This window comes from Pseudophryne corroboree, chromosome 12 (assembly GCF_028390025.1).
Source record: "Pseudophryne corroboree isolate aPseCor3 chromosome 12, aPseCor3.hap2, whole genome shotgun sequence".
Classification (NCBI taxonomy): domain Eukaryota; kingdom Metazoa; phylum Chordata; class Amphibia; order Anura; family Myobatrachidae; genus Pseudophryne; species Pseudophryne corroboree.
The window spans coordinates 112,408,954-112,428,218 of NC_086455.1; the positions used below are offsets into that span (position 1 = coordinate 112,408,954).

The 19,265-nt window shown below is 46.2% G+C and overlaps 1 protein-coding gene across 7 annotated transcripts in view; it reads left to right on the forward strand.

The window, feature by feature from the left end:
- RALGAPA1 (Ral GTPase activating protein catalytic subunit alpha 1) overlaps positions 1-19,265 on the forward strand; it is a 669,595-nt gene that overhangs the window by 217,667 nt on the left and 432,663 nt on the right. For all 7 annotated transcript variants that reach the window (XM_063947861.1, XM_063947860.1, XM_063947862.1 and 4 more), the window contains exon 9: positions 18,777-18,985. In XM_063947861.1, the coding sequence (XP_063803931.1) occupies positions 18,777-18,985 (209 nt within the window). The remainder of the gene's footprint in view (positions 1-18,776; positions 18,986-19,265) is intronic.

Below are 19,265 nucleotides of genomic sequence, written 5' to 3' on the forward strand. Positions count from 1 at the left end.
AATATTCTGGAACTAAGGGCCATCTACAATGCCCTAAGTCAAGCAAAATCCCTGCTTCTACACCAGCCGGTACTGATCCAGTCAGACAACATCACGGCAGTCGCCCATGTAAATCGACAGGGCGGCACAAGAAGCAGGATGGCGATGGCAGAAGCCACAAAAATTCTCCGATGGGCGGAGAATCATGTACTAGCACTGTCAGCAGTGTTCATTCCGGGAGTGGACAACTGGGAAGCAGACTTCCTCAGCAGACACGACCTCCACCCGGGAGAGTGGGGACTTCATCCAGAAGTCTTTCAGATGCTGGTAAACCGTTGGGAAAAACCACAGGTGGACATGATGGCGTCCCGCCTCAACAAAAAGTTAAAAAGATATTGCGCCTGGTCAAGGGACCCTCAGGCGGTAGCTGTGGACGCTCTAGTGACACCGTGGGTGTACCAGTCGGTTTATGTGTTCCCTCCTCTGCCTCTCATACCAAAGGTATTGAGAATAATAAGAAAAAGAGGAGTAAACACCATTCTCGTGGTTCCGGATTGGCCAAGACGAGCGTGGTACCCGGAACTTCAAGAGATGCTCTCAGAGGACCCGTGGCCTCTACCGCTCAGACAGGACCTGCTACAGCAGGGGCCCTGTCTGTTCCAAGACTTACCGCGGCTGCGTTTGACGGCATGGCGGTTGAACACCGGATCCTGAAGGAAAAGGGTATTCCGGAAGAAGTCATTCCTTGTTATGCACACCAGTGCCTGCAGGAAAGTACTGGTGTCAGAACTGTTATGCACTCCAGTGTCTGCAGGAATGTACTAGTGTTTGAACTGTTATGCAAAACAAATGGACTTACAGACAGACTGGGGAATATGACATAACGTACACAGAAGGTGATAGGGTAACACAATACACACAAAGTGAACAGAGAAGCCCAGAGGCTAAGGAACTGGGTATCTCCCTTGTATTAGAACTGCTCAGATGTAAAAAGCAAGATGTTGTGTTTTAATACGTAGAGAACCCGAAATGCTGTTGCTAAGGGCAACAGCAAAACCCTAAAGGGTTACCAACGGGTGTGGCAGTAAACTCCTTGGTCAGAGATGGAATGATAGACACAAGGAGAGTCTCCACAATCCTGATTCTCACTTGCGGTGCACAGGTTTTAGCTTACTGCCACTAAACTGACCCCTGACACCTAGCACAGTGAGACAGGATTAGACAGGCAAGTCTTAGAATACAGCCGCAAACTTGCTAAGTTCACAGAGTAGTAACAGAACCCCAGCAAGCTAAACGACTGACTCCAGTCTTACTGCTAGGTCTGGATTGGCAGAGTGTAATACCAAATCCCCAGGCCTATTTGCAGTAAGCAACAAACAAATACAAAGCTACACAGTACTGGCTAACTTTCATGAACTGACTAACCAACAAAGATTCAGCAGCATCTGCTTACCCTGAAAAGAGGCCTTATAAAGCAGGTGCTGTCCACGCCCCACTCAGACCTCACAGACTGTGAGCACAAAAACCAGCACCGGATCCCCTGCCGTGCACAGAGCCTATAACCACTGCACAGCAAAAGACCCGAACCGGAGTATCAGCTGCGCTCAGGTTACTCCACTAGCACTTGTCTCCCGGTTGCCATGACGACGTGGCAGCACAGGGCAGGAGACCCTAACAGTACCCCCCCTCTGACGAGGGGTCAAAGAACCCCTACCACCGGGTTTATCGGGGAACTGCGAGAAGAAAGAGCGTATCAGTCTGGGGGCATGAAGATCACAACTGCGCACCCACGACCGCTCCTCCGGGCCATACCCCTTCCAGTGCACCAAAAATGACAGCCGACCCCGAACCACCTTGGAGTCAAGAATCCTTTCAACAACAAACTCCCTCTGGCCACGTATCAGAAGAGGGGAAGGTCTTCCACTGGAAGAAGGATTACTAATCGCCCGTTTTAAAAGGGAACAATGAAATGTTTTATTGATACCCAAAGAACGGGGCAGATCTAACTGAAATGCCACCGGATTGATAACCCTGGTGATCTTATAAGGGCCGATGAACCGGGGGCCTAACTTATGAGATGGCTGTCTCAACTTCAAATTCTTGGTAGACAACCAGACGAAGTCTCCTAATTTGAAGCTGCAAGGTCTTTTCCGCTTATCAAAAACCCTTTTGGTCACTAATGACACAGACACAAGGGCTTTCTTCACTTTCCGCCAAATACCTCTAAGGACCAAAACCACAGAGGAACCACCAGGCGTGGAGTCCAGGGGGTCAAAAGAATTGGCCTTAGGATGATGCCCATACACACAAAGGAAGGGAGAGATCCCTGTAGCAGAGTGAGCCGCGTTGTTATAGGCAAACTCTGCCATGGACAGATGAGCAACCCAGTCAGTCTGACACTTGGAGACATAACACCTGAGGAACTGCTCCAAGGACTGGTTCACCCTTTCAGTCTGCCCATTAGACTGCGGATGGTAGCCTGACGACAAGCTGACAGAAATCTGGAGATCGGAACAAAATGCCCTCCAGAATTTGGCCACAAACTGGGATCCGCGGTCAGAGACCACATCAAGTGGCAACCCGTGGAGACGCACAACATGCAGCATAAATAATTCAGACAGGCGTCTGGCTGATGGCAGCCCAACCAGTGGAACGAAGTGCGCCATCTTCGAAAACCTGTCAACGACAACCCAGATGGCTGTCATCCCCGAGGATTTGGGCAAGTCCACCACAAAATCCATTGAAATGTGGGTCCATGGCTTAGATGGGATAGAGAGTGGATGTAATGGGCCAACAGGAACCCCTCTAGGAGTCTTATTTCGGGCACAGATGTCACATGCCCGAACCCACTGATCCACATCCTTAGCCACCGAGGGCCACCACACCGCCCTAGATAGCAACTCCCGAGTTCTGGCAATACCCGGGTGACCTGCCGACTTCTTGGCATGGAATTCCAGGAACACTCGCTGTCTTAACCTAGGAGGCACAAACAAAAGACCTACCGGAAGGTCTGGAGGAGCCTGCTCCTGTGCTCTAAGGACTAATGATAAGAGGTCCTGGGTAATGCCCACTTTAATACATGATGGGGAAACAATGGGCAACGGCTCCTCGGTGGTCTCCTGGATTGGAGCAAAACTCCGCGAGAGCGCATCAGCCTTGATGTTTTTTGACCCAGGGCGATATGTTATCAAAAAATTAAAGCGAGCAAAAAACAAAGCCCATCGTGCCTGCCTGGCATTGAGACGCTTCGCTGACTCTAAATATGCCAGATTCTTATGGTCAGTGAGAATTGAGACCACAAACTTAGCCCCCTCAAGCCAGTGTCTCCACTCCTCGAGTGCATCCTTAATAGCCAACAATTCCCGGTTACCCACGTCATAATTCATCTCGGCAGGCGAAAATTTACGGGAAAAGTAAGCACAGGGATGAAGGCGATTATCAGACACTCCCATCTGAGAAAGCACTGCCCCAATACCCATCTCAGAGGCATCCACCTCCACCACAAAAGGACGCTCTGGATCTGGGTGTCGCAGCACCTTGGCCGAAACAAATGCCCTTTTGAGACGGGCAAAAGCCGCTTTAGCCTCACAAGACCAGTGAGCAACATCCGCCCCTTTCTTAGTGAGTGCCACCAAGGGTGCCACTATAGACGAAAATCCAGCGATAAATCGTCTATAAAAATTCGCAAAGCCCAGGAAACGCTGAAGCGCCTTCAAACTAGTGGGCTGCACCCAATCCAGGACTGCCTGTACCTTGGAACCCTCCATTTGGAAACCTTCTGGGGAGATAATATATCCTAGAAATGCGATTTGCTGAACTTCAAATTCGCACTTCTCCAGCTTCGCCCCAAGCCGGTGGTCTCGGAGTTTCTGGAGGACTAAGCGTACATGCTTCCGATGTTCCTCCAGGGAATGGGAGAAGATTAGGATGTCATCTAAGTATACAACTAAGAATCTATCCAAATATTCCCTGAGCACATCATTCATGAAATCCTGGAAGACTGCCGGGGCATTACAGAGCCCAAAAGGCATCACCAAATATTCATAATGCCCTGAGTGGGTATTAAAGGCAGTCTTCCATTCATCCCCCTCTCTTATTCGGATTAGATTGTACGCACCGCGTAGGTCAATCTTAGAAAAAATGGTGGCAGTACGAAGCTGGTCAAACAAGACCGAAATGAGAGGCAGTGGGTATGAGTTTTTAATCGTGATACGGTTCAATTCCCTGAAGTCGATGCAGGGTCGCAACGAACCGTCCTTTTTACCCACGAAGAAGAACCCCGACCCAACTGGAGACTGTGAAGGTCTGATAAATCCCTTAGCCAAGTTCTCCTGAATGTACTCTGCCATAGCCTGAGTCTCAGGACGTGACAGGGAGTACAACCTGCTCTTGGGAAGCTTAGCATTTGGCAACAAATCAATGGCACAGTCATAGGGGCGATGGGGAGGTAGTACCTCTGCAACTTTTTTGGAGAACACGTCCGCAAAATCTGCATAACACCCTGGCAATCCTGGCAAACTTAGCTGCGAGAGCCTGACTGGAAGGCTCAAGCAACTCCTGAAACAATCAGTACCCCAACTAAGAATCTCCCCAGAGACCCAGTCAAATTGAGGATTGTGGGCCCTTAACCAGGGTAACCCCAACACCAATGGGGCAAAAGTACAGACAGTCACATAAAAGGACAATTTTTCAGAGTGTGTGGCTCCAATAAACAAAGAAATCTGGCTAGTGCAAGAGGTAATTTTACCTTGGGATAATGGTTCCCCGTTTAACCCACAAATCTCAATTTCCGATGCCAAGGGTACTAAGGGAACAGAGTGTTTCAGGGCGAATTGGCGGTCCATAAAAACCCCGTCGGCCCCACTGTCCACAAAGGCCTCAGTCTTGACAGTTTGACCGAGGATCTTCAAGGTCACCGGAATGATAAAAGTCTTCTTGGGAAATTCTGACTTCTGGCCTGACAGGATATTTCCCATCACCCTCAGGCCCTGAAGTTTTCCGGCTTTTCTGGGCATGATACTACCACATGACCTTTATTCCCACAGTACAAACACAACCCCTGCTGTCTCCTCCGCATCTTCTCACGCGAGGAGAGGCGGGTAGCCCCAATCTGCATAGGCTCCTCAGAAAATTCCTCAGAGTCTGAGGTTCCCTTGGGAAGGAAGGAAATCTCAGTCTCCCTTTCAAGCCTACGCTCTCTCAGCCGTCTATCCACCCGGATGGATAACTGCATGAGCTGATCCAAGCTATCAGGCAAGGGATATTGTACCAGTTGGTCCTTTATCTGGTTAGAAAGACCTCTTCGGTACTGGTGTCTCAGGGCTGGGTCATTCCACTGGGTATCATGGGCCAACCTCCGAAACTCCGTACAGTTAACCTCAACTGGCCTTCGCCCTTGCTTAAGGATCGAAATCTGAGCCTCGGCTGAGGCCGTCTTGTCAGGGTCATCATACAACATGCCCAGTGCCGTAAAAAAAGCATCAACATTTTTAAGCGACGGACAGTCAGGCTGCAACCCATATGCCCAGACCTGTGGGTCTCCTTGTAGCAAGGAAATCACTATGCCCACCCGCTGAATCTCCGACCCAGAAGACTGAGGCCTAAGCCGGAAGTATAGCTTGCAGCTCTCCTTGAAACAAAAGAACTGCGAGCGATCTCCAGAAAAACGATCCGGGAGATTTACTTTCGGCTCCTTAACCCCTGCAGGTGCTGCTGCTGCGGGAGCTCCGCCAGCAGCCTGGGAGGTGTGCATTTTAATGGACAAATCATTAAATTGTCGAGTCAGGACCTGCACCTGATCGACCACCTGTTGCAACGTATTTTGAGGGGTATGCTCCATATTCCCACAAAATTTCAACAGGAGTATTAGGCTGCTGAATATGTTGTGTTTTAATACGTAGAGAACCCGAAATGCTGTTGCTAAGGGCAACAGCAAAACCCTAAAGGGTTACCAACGGGTGTGGCAGTAAACTCCTTGGTCAGAGATGGAATGATAGACACAAGGAGAGTCTCCACAATCCTGATTCTCACTTGCGGTGCACAGGTTTTAGCTTACTGCCACTAAACTGACCCCTGACACCTAGCACAGTGAGACAGGATTAGACAGGCAAGTCTTAGAATACAGCCGCAAACTTGCTAAGTTCACAGAGTAGTAACAGAACCCCAGCAAGCTAAACGACTGACTCCAGTCTTACTGCTAGGTCTGGATTGGCAGAGTGTAATACCAAATCCCCAGGCCTATTTGCAGTAAGCAACAAACAAATACAAAGCTACACAGTACTGGCTAACTTTCATGAACTGACTAACCAACAAAGATTCAGCAGCATCTGCTTACCCTGAAAAGAGGCCTTATAAAGCAGGTGCTGTCCACGCCCCACTCAGACCTCACAGACTGTGAGCACAAAAACCAGCACCGGATCCCCTGCCGTGCACAGAGCCTATAACCACTGCACAGCAAAAGACCCGAACCGGAGTATCAGCTGCGCTCAGGTTACTCCACTAGCACTTGTCTCCCGGTTGCCATGACGACGTGGCAGCACAGGGAAGGAGACCCTAACATTCCTACGCTTATTAAGGCCAGGAAAGATGTTACTGCAAAGCATTATCACCGCATATGGCGGAAATATGTTGCATGGTGCAAGGCCAAAAAGGCCCCAACAGAGGAATTTCAACTAGGTCGATTTCTGCATTTCCTGCAAGCAGGAGTGAATATGGGCCTAAAACTAGGCTCCATTAAAGTACAGATCTCGGCTCTGTCGATTTTCTTTCAAAAAGAACTAGCTTTAGTACCTGAAGTTCAGACATTTGTGAAAGGAGTGCTGCATATTCAGCCCCCATTTGTGCCTCCTGTGGCACCTTGGGATCTCAACGTGATGTTGAGCTTCTTAAAATCACATTGGTTTGAGCCACTAAAAACCGTGGATCTGAAATATCTCACGTGGAAAGTGGTCATGTTATTGGCCTTGGCTTCAGCCAGGCGAGTGTCAGAATTGGCGGCTTTGTCATGTAAAAGCCCTTATCTGATTTTCCATATGGATAGGGCGGAATTGAGGACTCGTCCCCAATTTCTCCCTAAGGTGGTGTCAGCGTTTCACCTGAACCAGCCTATTGTGGTACCTGCGGCTACTAAGGATTTGGAGGACTCCAAGTTGCTAGACGTTGTCAGGGCCCTGAAAATATATGTTTCCAGGACGGCTGGAGTCAGAAAATCTGACTCGCTGTTTATCCTGTATGCACCCAACAAGCTGGGTGCTCCTGCTTCTAAGCAGTCTATTGCTCGCTGGATTTGTAGTACAATTCAGCTTGCACATTCTGTGGCAGGCCTGCCACAGCCAAAATCTGTGAATGCCCATTCCACAAGGACGGTGGGCTCATCTTGGGCGGCTGCCCGAGGGGTCTCGGCTTTACAGCTTTGCCGAGCAGCTACTTGGTCAGGGGCAAACACGTTTGCAAAATTCTACAAATTTGATACCCTGGCTGAGGAGGACCTGGAGTTCTCTCATTCGGTGCTGCAGAGTCATCCGCACTCTCCCGCCCGTTTGGGAGCTTTGGTATAATCCCCATGGTCCTTACGGAGTTCCCAGCATCCACTAGGACGTCAGAGAAAATAAGAATTTACTCACCGGTAATTCTATTTCTCGTAGTCCGTAGTGGATGCTGGGCGCCCATCCCAAGTGCGGATTGTCTGCAATACTTGTAAATAGTTATTGTTAACTAAAGGGTTATTGTTGAGCCATCTGTTGAGAGGCTCAGTTGTTTTCATACTGTCAAACTGGATATAGTATCACGAGTTATACGGTGTGATTGGTGTGGCTGGTAAGAGTCTTACCCGGGATTCAAAATCCTTCCTTATTATGTCTGCTCGTCCGGGCACGGTGTCCTAACTGAGGCTTGGAGGAGGGTCATAGTGGGAGGAGCCAGTGCACACCAGGTAGTCATAAATCTTTCTAGAGTGCCCAGCCTCCTTCGGAGCCCGCTATTCCCAATGGTCCTTACGGAGTTCCCAGCATCCACTACGGACTACGAGAAATAGAATTACCGGTGAGTAAATTCTTATTTTCATTTCAGTTGGGAATCAAGTTTGATCTACGGGGGGGTCCTTTGTAGCTTCTTATTTATGGAGCCCCAGGCATTAAAAGTATCCCTAAAAAATATATTTGTATAGAGAAGACATATGGGATTTAGGGGTGTGCAGTGAAGCAGCTGGAGAGGATGGCGCCATAAGAGAACAATCAAGGTCAAAAGAGGTATAAACACTTCTCTCCAGTAACCAATCTATAGTATATCTGAAAAATATGGAATTAGAAAACTGTAAGAGGTCTGGTAAACCCAAACTACTTTCCTTACGTAAGGACTGTAGACTAGAATGGGAAATTCTAGATTTCCCATTTATACAAATACATTTTTTAAAAAGTTTTTGTCAACTGTTTAATATCTGACATTGATATTCTCATCTTAATCATTTGCATGACATAAAATAATTTAGGAAAGATTATAGATTTAATAAGCTCACCGTGATAATGGTAAAATCTGCCAGCCTTCCACCATTTTAGAAATTGTGGCTATCACGACGGCACAATTCACCTTGTATAAATTTGAAATCTGTGACTGTACTTGTATTCTTAAATATTTAAGTTGGGCGAAACCACTTTAATAGTGTACAAAGGACCACCTGTAGGGTATCTTACAGTCCCACGCAAAGGCAAGAGTTTGGATTTGTCAATATTAAACTTTTAGCCAGAGAGCTCACTAAATCTAGAAATAATATCAAACACTATAGGGATAGCATCGGCTGGATGTGACGGGAATAGCAGCATATCATCTGTGAACAGGGCTAAGCGAAGATCAACCCCACGTGTAACGATACCCTAATTTCTCTAACGTCCTAAGTGGATGCTGGGGACTCCGTAAGGACCAAGGGGAATAGCGGCTCCGCAGGAGACTGGGCACATCTAAAGAAAGCTTTAGGACTATCTGGTGTGCACTGGCTCCTCCCCCTATGACCCTCCTCCAAGCCTCAGTTAAATCTCTGTGCCCGAACGAGGGGGGGGGGCGCCCTGAGACGCAATAAAAACACCTTGGATGGCAAAAAAAATGCATCACATATAGCTCCTGGGCTATATGGATGCATTTAACCCCTGCCAGAATCCATAAAAAAGCAGGAGAAAAGTCCGCGAAAAAGGGGCGGAGCCTATCTCCTCAGCACACTGGCGCCATTTTCCCTCACAGCTCCGTTGGAGGGAAGCTCCCTGTCTCTCCCCTGCAGTCACTACACTACAGAAAGGGTTAAAAAAAGAGAGGGGGGCACTAATTAGGCGCAGTATTAACTATACAGCAGCTATAAGGGGAAAAACACTTATATAAGGTTATCCCTGTATATATATAGCGCTCTGGTGTGTGCTGGCAAACTCTCCCTCTGTCTCCCCAAAGGGCTAGTGGGGTCCTGTCCTCTATCAGAGCATTCCCTGTGTGTGTGCTGTATGTCGGTACTTTTGTGTCGACATGTATGAGGAGAAAAATGATGTGGAGACGGAGCAGATTGCCTGTAATAGTGATGTCACCCCCTAGGGGGTCGACACCTGAGTGGATGAACTGTTGGAAGGAATTACGTGACAGTGTCAGCTCTGTATAAAAGACAGTGGTTGACATGAGACAGCCGGCTACTCAGCTTGTGCCTGTCCAGACGTCTCATAGGCCGTCAGGGGCTCTAAAGCGCCCGTTACCTCAGATGGCAGATATAGACGCCGACACGGATACTGACTCCAGTGTCAACGGTGAAGAGACGAATGTGACTTCCAGTAGGGCCACACGTTACATGATTGAGGCAATGAAAAATGTTTTACACATTTCTGATAATACGAGTACCACCCAAAAAAGGGGTATTATGTTCGGTGAGGAAAAACTACCTGTAGTTTTCCTGAATCTGAGAAATTAAATGAGGTGTGTGATGATGCGTGGGTTTCCCCCGATAACAACGGATAATTTCTAAAATGTTATTGGCATTATATCCTTTCCCGCCAGAGGTTAGGGTGCGTTGCGAAACACCCCCTAGGGGGGATAAAGCGCTCACACGCTTGTAAGGGCTCTACCTTCGCCTGAGATGGCCGCCCTTAAGGATCCTGCTGATAGAAAGCAGGAGGGTATCCTAAAAGGTATTTACACACATACTGGTGTTATACTGCGACCAGCAATCGCCTCAGCCTGGATGTGCAGTGCTGGGTTGGCGTGGTCGGATTCCCTGACTGAAAATATTGATACCCTAGATAGGGACAGTATATTTTTGCCTATAGAGCATTTAAAAGATGCATTTTTATATATGCGTGATGCACAGCAGAATATTTGCCGACTGGCATCAAGTCTAAGCGCGTTGTCCATTTCTACCAGTAGAGGGTTATGGACACGTCAGTGGTCAGGTGATGCGTATTCCAAACGGCATTTGGAAGTATTGCTTTATTAAGGGAGGAGTTATTTGGGGTCGGTCTTTCAGACCTGGTGGCCACGGCAACAGCTGGGAATTCCACGTTTGTACCCCAGGTCGCCTCTCAACATGAGAAGACGCCGTATTATCAGGCGCAGTCTTTTCGTGGACAAGCGGGCAAAAGGTTCCTCATTTCTGCCCCGTGACAGAGGGAGAGGAAAAAGGCTGCAGAAATCAGCCAGTTCCCAGGAACAGAAACCCTCTCCCGCCTCTGCCAAGCCCTCAGTATACGCTGGGGCTTTACAAGCAGAATCAGGCACGGTGGGGGGCCCGTCTCAATGAATTTCAGCGCGCAGTGGGCTCACTCGCAAGTAGACCCCTGGATCCTTCAGGTGATATCTCACGGGTACAAATTAGAATTCGAGACGTCTCCCCCTCGCCGTTTCCTAAAGTCGGCTTTACCGATGTCTCCTTCTGACAGGGAGACAGTTTTGGAAGCCATTCACAAGCTGTATTCCCAGCAGGTGATAATCAAGATACCCCTCCTGCAACAGGGAACGGGGTATTATTCCACACTGTTGTGGTACCGAAGCCGGACGGCTCGGTGAAACCGATTCTAAATCTAAAATCTTTGAACACTTACGTACAGAGGTTCAAATTCAAGATTGAGTCACTCAGAGCAGTGATTGCGAACCTGGAAGAAGGGGACTACATGATGTCTCGGGACATCAAGGATGCTTACCTTCATGTCAAAATTTACCCTTCTCACCAAGGGTACCTCAGGTTTATGGTACAGAACTATCACTATCAGTTCAGACGCTGCCGTATGGATGGTACACGGCACCCCGGGTCTTTACCAACGTAATGACCGAAATGATGATATTCCTTCGAAGAAAGTGAATTTTAGTTATCCCTTCCTTGGACAATTCCCTGATAAGGGTAAGATCCAGGGAACAGTTGGAGGTCGGTGTAGCACTATCTCAGGTAGTGTTGCGGCAGCACGATTGGATTCTCAATATTCCAAAATCGCACCTGGTTCCGACGACGTGTCTTCTGTTCCTAGGGATGATCCTGGACACAGTCCAGAAAAAGGTGTTTCTCCCGGAGGAGAAAGCCAGGGAGTTATCCGAGCTAGTCAGGAACCTCCTAAAACCGAGCCAAGTCTCAGTGCATCAATGCACAAGGGTTCTGGGTAAAATGGTGGCTTCCTACGAAGCAATCCCATTTCGGCAGATTCCACGCAAGAACTTTCCAGTGGGACCTGCTGGACAAATGGTCCGGATCGCATCTTCAGATGCATCAGCGGATAACCCTGTCACCAAGGACAAGGGTGTCCCTCCTGTGGTGGTTGCAGAGTGCTCATCTTCTAGAGGGCCGCAGATTAGGCATTCAGGACTGGGTCCTGGTGACCACGGATGCCAGCCAGCGAGGCTGGGGAGCAGTCACACAGGAAAGGAATATCCAGGGCTTATGGTCAAGCCTGGAGACATCACTTCACATAAATATCCTGAAGCTAAGGGACATTTACAATGCTCTAAGCTTAGCAAGACCTCTGCTTCAAGGTCAGCCGGTGTTGATCCAGTCGGACAACATCACGGCAGTCACCAACGTAAACAGACAGGGTGGCACAAGAAGCAGGAGGGCAATGGCAGAAGCTGCAAGGATTCTTCGCTGGGCGGAAAATCATGTGATAGCACTGTCAGCAGTATTCATTCCGGGAGTGGACAACTGGGAAGCAGACTTCCTCAGCACGACCTCCACCCGGGAGAGTGGGGACTTCACCCAAAAGTCTTCCACATGATTAAAAACTCGACAGGTATTGCGCCAGGTCAAGGGACCCTCAGGCAATAAGCTGTAGACGCTCTGGTAACACCGTGGGTGTACCAGTCAGGGTATGTGTTCCCTCCTCTGCCTCTCATACCCAAGGTACTGAGATTGATAAGATGGAGAGGAGTAAGCACTATATTCGTGGTTCCGGATTGGCCAAGAAGGACTTGGCAACCGGAACTTCAAGAGATGCTCACGGAGGATCCGTGGCCTCTACCTCTAAGAAGGGACCTGCTCCAGCAAGGACCCTGTCTGTTCCAAGACTTACCGCGGCTGCGTTTGACGGCATGGCGGTTGAACGCCGGATCCTGAAGGAAAAAAGGCATTCCGGATGAAGTCATCCCTATCCTGATCAAAGCCAGGAAGGATGTAACCGCAAAAACATTATCACCGCAATTGGCGAAAATATGTTGCGTGGTGCGAGGCCAGTAAGGCCCGACGGAGGAAATTCAACTGGGTCGATTCCTACATTTCCTGCAAACAGGAGTGTCTATGGGCCTGAAATTGGGGTCCATTAAGGTTCAAATTTCGGCCCTGTCAATTTTCTTCCAAAAAGAACTAGCTTCAGTCCCTGAAGTTCAGACGTTTGTAAAAGGGGTACTGCATATACAGCCTCCTTTTGTGCCTCCAGTGGCACTTTGGGATCTCAATGTAGTTTTGGGTTCCAAAAGTCACATTGGTTTGAACCACTTCAATCTGTGGAGTTAAAATATCTCACATGGAAAGTGGTCATGCTGTTGGCCCTGGCCTGGGCCAGGCGCGTGTCAGAATTGGCGGCTTTATCCTGAAAAAGCCCTTATCTGATTTTCCATTCGGACAGGGCGGAATTGAGGACTCGTCCTCAGTTTCTCCCCAAGGTGGTTTCAGCGTCTCACCTGAACCAACCTATTGGTGGTGCCTGCGGCTACTAGGGACTTGGAGGCCTCCAAGTTGCTAGACGTTGTCAGTGCCCTGAAAATATATGTTTCCAGGACGGCTGGAGTCAGGAAATCTGACTCGCTGTTTATCCTGTGTGCACCCAACAAGCTGGGTGCTCCTGCTTCTAAGCAGACTATTGCTCGTTGGATTTGTAGTACAATTCAGCTTGCACATTCTGTGGCAGGCCTGCCACAGCCAAAAATCTGTAAATGCCCACTCCACAAGGAAGGTGGGCTCATCTTGGGCGGCTGCCCGAGGGGTCTCGGCTTTACAACTTTGCCGAGCAGCTACTTGGTCAGGAGCAAATACGTTTGTAAAATTCTACAAAATTGATATCCTGGCTGAGGAGGACCTGGAGTTCTCTCATTTGGTGCTGCAGAGTCTTCCGCACTCTCCCGCCCGTTTGGGAGCTTTGGTATAATCCCCTTGGTCCTTACGGAGTCCCCAGCATCCACTTAGGACGTTAGAGAAAATAAGAATTTACTTACCGATAATTCTATTTCTCATAGTCCGTAGTGGATGCTGGGCGCCCATCCCAAGTGCGGATTGTCTGCAATACTTGTACATAGTTATTGTTACAAAAATCGGGTTATTATTGTTGTGAGCCATCTTTTCAGAGGCTCCTCTGTTATCATGCTGTTAACTGGGTTCAGATCACAGGTTATACGGTGTGATTGGTGTGGCTGGTATGAGTCTTACCCGGGATTCAAAATCCTTCCTTATTGTGTACGCTCGTCCGGGCACAGTATCCTAACTGAGGCTTGGAGGAGGGTCATAGGGGGAGGAGCCAGTGCACACCAGATAGTCCTAAAGCTTTCTTTAGATGTGCCCAGTCTCCTGCGGAGCCGCTATTCCCCTTGGTCCTTACGGAGTCCCCAGCATCCACTACGGACTATGAGAAATAGAATTATCGGTAAGTAAATTCTTATTATTACAGAGATTGCCGAAGCAAAAAAATAATGGCAACGGGGGCAGCCCTGCCTAGTGCCTCAATTTATACAAAAAGGATCTGAGAGAAGACCATTGCATAGGATTTGAGTGGTAGGATTGGAATATAATGTTTTCAAAAAGGAAATAAACCTCAAAGGGAAAACAAATCTTGGCAGTGTCATATAGAAGTGCACCATGTCAAATGCCTTTTCGGCATCCAAAGATAATATATCCTTCAGAATAGCGGACATGTTTCACTGAGCATCATGGATCACTGCCAAAATTCTTCTATTTACTATGGAGGACCTACCTAGATTCTGGTGAACAATAGATGGCAGAATGTGTTTTAGTCTATCAGCCAATATTTTAGCTAATAGTTTATAATCCACATTAAGCAGCGATATAGGGGCGATAAGACCCAGGATCACACAGGTCTCTGTCGGGCTTCAGGAGGTCATTAAGAATGGCAGAATTTAAATAGGTGGGCATATCTACCGAATCTAAAATTGTATTAAATAATTCAGTGAGGGTTGGGGTAATACTTGATGACATTAGCTTGCAGAATTCGGACGTAAGGCTATCGGGGCCTCGTGCTTAGATCAGAAATAGCTTGGGACACTTCTAATTCAATGATAGGGGAGTTAGCAGAGTACTCTGAGAGTCAGAGACCTGAGGGATTGGTAACCCTACCCAAAACCGTGATTCAGTAGTATTATTGGAGTTTGGGGCCAAGTAGACACCTGCATAAAAGTTTTTAAGAACAAAAGGCCCCAATACATCGGGAATTGATGGGGGAAATTTGCAGGCGACTGTGCAAAAAAATCTGCAATGTGTGGGATTCACAGATTGTGGATTCAGATCAAAAATCAATTGGGATTGGTGAATCAGGTGGTCCAACATGTTGGATTTCACAGATCAATTTAGGCTGTAGATTGCTAGTGTATGGTAACAATCAGCAGATTTGCAGACCGTTTCTAGTAAACTGAAGAGCCTTTTAAGATTGGCAGATTTATATTTGCTGAAAATGATCTGCAAATCACTGAAAAATATCTGTCATTTATGGGTGCAGATTGGTGGTTTGGAGAATCTTTAAATCTGGTAAAAAAGAATCTCAGAATCTACAGATTGCTTTTTGTGATTTCTGATGCATGGGGGCCTTAAGGCTATCTGAGCATTAGAAGTGCGGTTACTTCCATCTTGTTTTCGGAGAGGATGCACCACCATCAGTGGACGTTGTCCCTTTAGTAAATTAGTAAGTAACCTTCCAGATTTGTTGCCATATTTGTAAAATCTGTAATCTTTTGAGAAGCGTACTAAGACTCCATTTTTACAAACAGGCCATCAAAATTGCTCTTAGCCATAACCTACCTGGCTTTAGAGGCAGGTGCAAGATCAGAGCGATAAGCCTGAAAAGCATCTTTTAATGTCTGCTGAGCCTGAAGATTATCAGATTGTAGATTTTTATATACAGAAGAAGTGTAGAAGTTAATCTCCCCTTGAACTACTGTTTTGGAAAGTTTACCAAAACAAACCCGGGTTTACAGTGGCTGTAGATAGATCATTAATCCTATATTCCTCCCAGGCTGATTCCACCTTATTATGAAATTTGAATGATTGTGAAAGAGTTGAAGGGAAGCACCACAGTTGGTATTGACCCTTCTCCGAATGAACATTGATCTCCAACCATACCACTGCACGGTCGGACATTGTAATAGGTTCCATTTCCACTTAAGATACTCTCGACAATAATGAGTGGACAAGCAATAGATTAGGCCTGGCCAACCTGTGGCTCTCCAGATGTTGTAATACTACATATCCCAGCATGATCTGTCACAGTTTAGCATTCCATAATAGCAAAACTGGGGCATGGCATACTGGGACTTGTAGTCTCACAGCAGCTGGAGAACCACAGGTTGGCCAGGCTTGCAATAGATAATCAATCCTGAACATGGTACCACTAGCTGCAGCTAAACATGAGAAATTCCTTTAAACCGGATGAAGCACTCTCCAAATAATCTAACAGCTGTAGTCTGCGCTGTAGCTGAGGGACACCCAGTTTAGGGGTTTTTCCCCCACCCTTACGTGGAAACTGCTCATCCAGTGTGTTTGGAGCATACCTATTGCATAGTAGATAACATTGCTTATATAATACAACCTGGCATAATACGTAACAGCCCTCTGGGTCTGACACAGCAGACGTAATTTCAAGAGGGACATGTTGTTTCACTTAAATAGTAACACCCCTTGCTGAAGCAATTACTTTCCACTTCAGATTTCTTGAGGTCCTAGATATATTTCCTACAGGAATATGATATCCATACGCAACTTATTTAAATGCGTTACTTATATAGTTATAGTTACTTCCGCCCCACGAACAATTTTCAAGCTTGACATTCAACACCTATAATAGGCAACATACTTGTGGCAACAAGTGAAATACTTATGATGTTTAGAGAACCACATTTGACCTGTCTGAATACCATACCATTGATGTTATACCAGAGTAAAGAGGAAGGTACATATGGGAGGAAAATATGCAATGATTTGCAAACATATACAAACAGTCAACAACTGCACATAAATGAGTAAAATTGAGAAAAAAATGAAATTATGAAAGCCTGAAGGAATATCCATCGCGGCAGTCTTACTATCATGCCTAACAGACTTCCAGGCAAAATGAAGAAAACAGGCATTTCCAAATCCAGAACTCCAAGCCAGCCACGACCACATACTGTATACGTCAACTGAGACAATATAGAGAAGTGGTGGATATAGCTTCCACATATCCCTGATCTCAACATCATTGAGTCTGTCTGGTATTACATGAAGAGACAGAAGGATTTGCGCAAGCCTATAGCCGCATAAGATCTATGGTTATTTCTCAAAAGATATTTGGAACAACCTCCTTCAAAAACTGTGCAAGTATACCTAGAAGAATTTATGCTGTTTTGAAGGCAAAGGGTGGTCACACCAAATATTGATTTGATTTAGATTTCTCTTCTGTCCGTTCACTTTGCATTTTGTTAATTAATAAAAAAAAAAACTATTAATACTAGAGATGAGCGGGTCCGGTTTTACTCGGATTTACTCGGTTCTAAAAATGGCATCTTATTGGCTCACGGACGTCACGTGTTTTGGATAGCCAATAAGAAATATCCGGATAAAACCGAATTGGCGTTAATTCTGGCGTTACATCCGAACCCGCTCATCTCTAATTAATACTTCTATTTTTGAAAGCATACTTATTTTTCATATATATATATATATATATATATATATATATATATAGGTAGTGGTTGTGGTTCGGCACTCTCTAGTAAGGGTATTTTTACTTGCTGCGGTGCCCTCAGTAGATCAAAGGCAAGATCCAATATAGAAGAAAGGGAATCAGCGGCACTCAGCAGACTGTTGTAAAGTAAAAAAGTCTTTAATCCGGTCCTACGCCGTTTCGGGGACTGCGCCCCGTCTTCAGGGACAAATAGTACACAAATACATTGCATATAAAACACACTTATATACCCGCCCAAGTAGGTACTCAGTACCGGGATTAGACTCACCTGTCCAGCGCCGCCGCCCGCGTCCCGTCCGTCAGAACGAAAGCACTCGTCTCGGAGCGATGACGTCAGTAGGCTGCGCCGGGCAGGGAGCCAATCCTACGAAGTGAGGTCAGCGTTGCTAGGTAACCACTGTAATCAAAACAACCCAAGGGTTAGTATCGCACGCTGTGCTCAAAGCATAAAATCACAGAAAGACATAACACTGATCACACTGAACTAAACAAATACATACATACATCAATAAAAAAACACGGTGCTAACCGTGTTTTTACTTTACAACAGTCTGCTGAGTGCCGCTGATTCCCTTTCTTCTATATATATATATATATATATATATATATATATATATATATATATATGAAGGACTCATCTGCTGGAAGTCTAGTGTTTTCAAAAGTTTTGCATTGTCCTATTATAAATGTCATATTCTCCTATAAACCTGGGAGCCCTAGCCCTCACTATACAACCAGTCCCACACCAACTTCAGCACTCCTGGCATATATATTACCCTAACTGTCCTTTCAGTATATTTCTCTGACCTCATTCAAGTAGACATCTCCCCCAGCCTCACCGGCCCACTCCCCTACCACCATCTTCCATCTACCTACTTCAACGGGGTGAATACTGCTGTATGGAAAAAAAAAATCTCAAAGGTACATATTAAAAGCTAACAGGTTCCCTTCAAATATAAAATTTGTATTTCAAAAGTATATTTACCCAGATTCTACATTGTCTAGCTCAGGATTTTTTTATATACAGTACGCCAGTTTGAGCTCAGTCCCTATTTCAGTTCATAGTCTGTGAACAGAGCTGTTCTGTATTGTAATTAATTGTATCCATTAACAGATTAAGTCATTTGGGAGTCTCATAACACCAAAATAATTGGTGGAAACCCTATATTTTCATTGTTGGGTTAAAAGTCATACTGTATGCTGCTAGGCTTATGAAGCAACAGTATTTTTGGAGTTGAGGTTACCATTATAATTAAGTTATTGAGAGATGTGATTTTTTTATGAACACTTAATAAACCTTGTTAAATATATTTAGATATTGTCACTAACATTATTGTTATATTTACTGGAACGTTTGGTATATGTTTTTATCACAGTTTAACAATTTGTATAAGTTCAGATTGTATTATTTTGCAGAGATACCACAAATGAGACCAAAACCTAACTATGTGCTGATCCGGAGGGATGCAGAGAGCAATGAGGCTCATTATTGCACCAAAGAGCCCTTTCTCAATGCCCGGGTAATTGTCATTCGATGGCTGGTGTCCTTCTGGCTGGAACCCAAGCCGCACACAGGGATACACATTCCTGGGACTGAAGGGGAGAATGTGCCAAAGAATATACAGGTATTTAAATTGGCATCTATGTATTTTCAAGATCAGGGATTACAGATATTCAGAGTTTTTATTTATTAGACTCTGACTGATTAAGGTGTATTTTGCTTAGCTTGCACAGGTGGTCGTATTCACAAAATTTGTTCAGCTCACCAAGGATTCCATATGTGTTTACACCAAACAGTGTTGTGGCACAGTGGTGGTAGTAACTGCAAAGAATACAGTATACAATTCATACACAATATAGTACTTGTCTAGACAGTGTTACTAATAGTTGAATAGAAAATTGGCA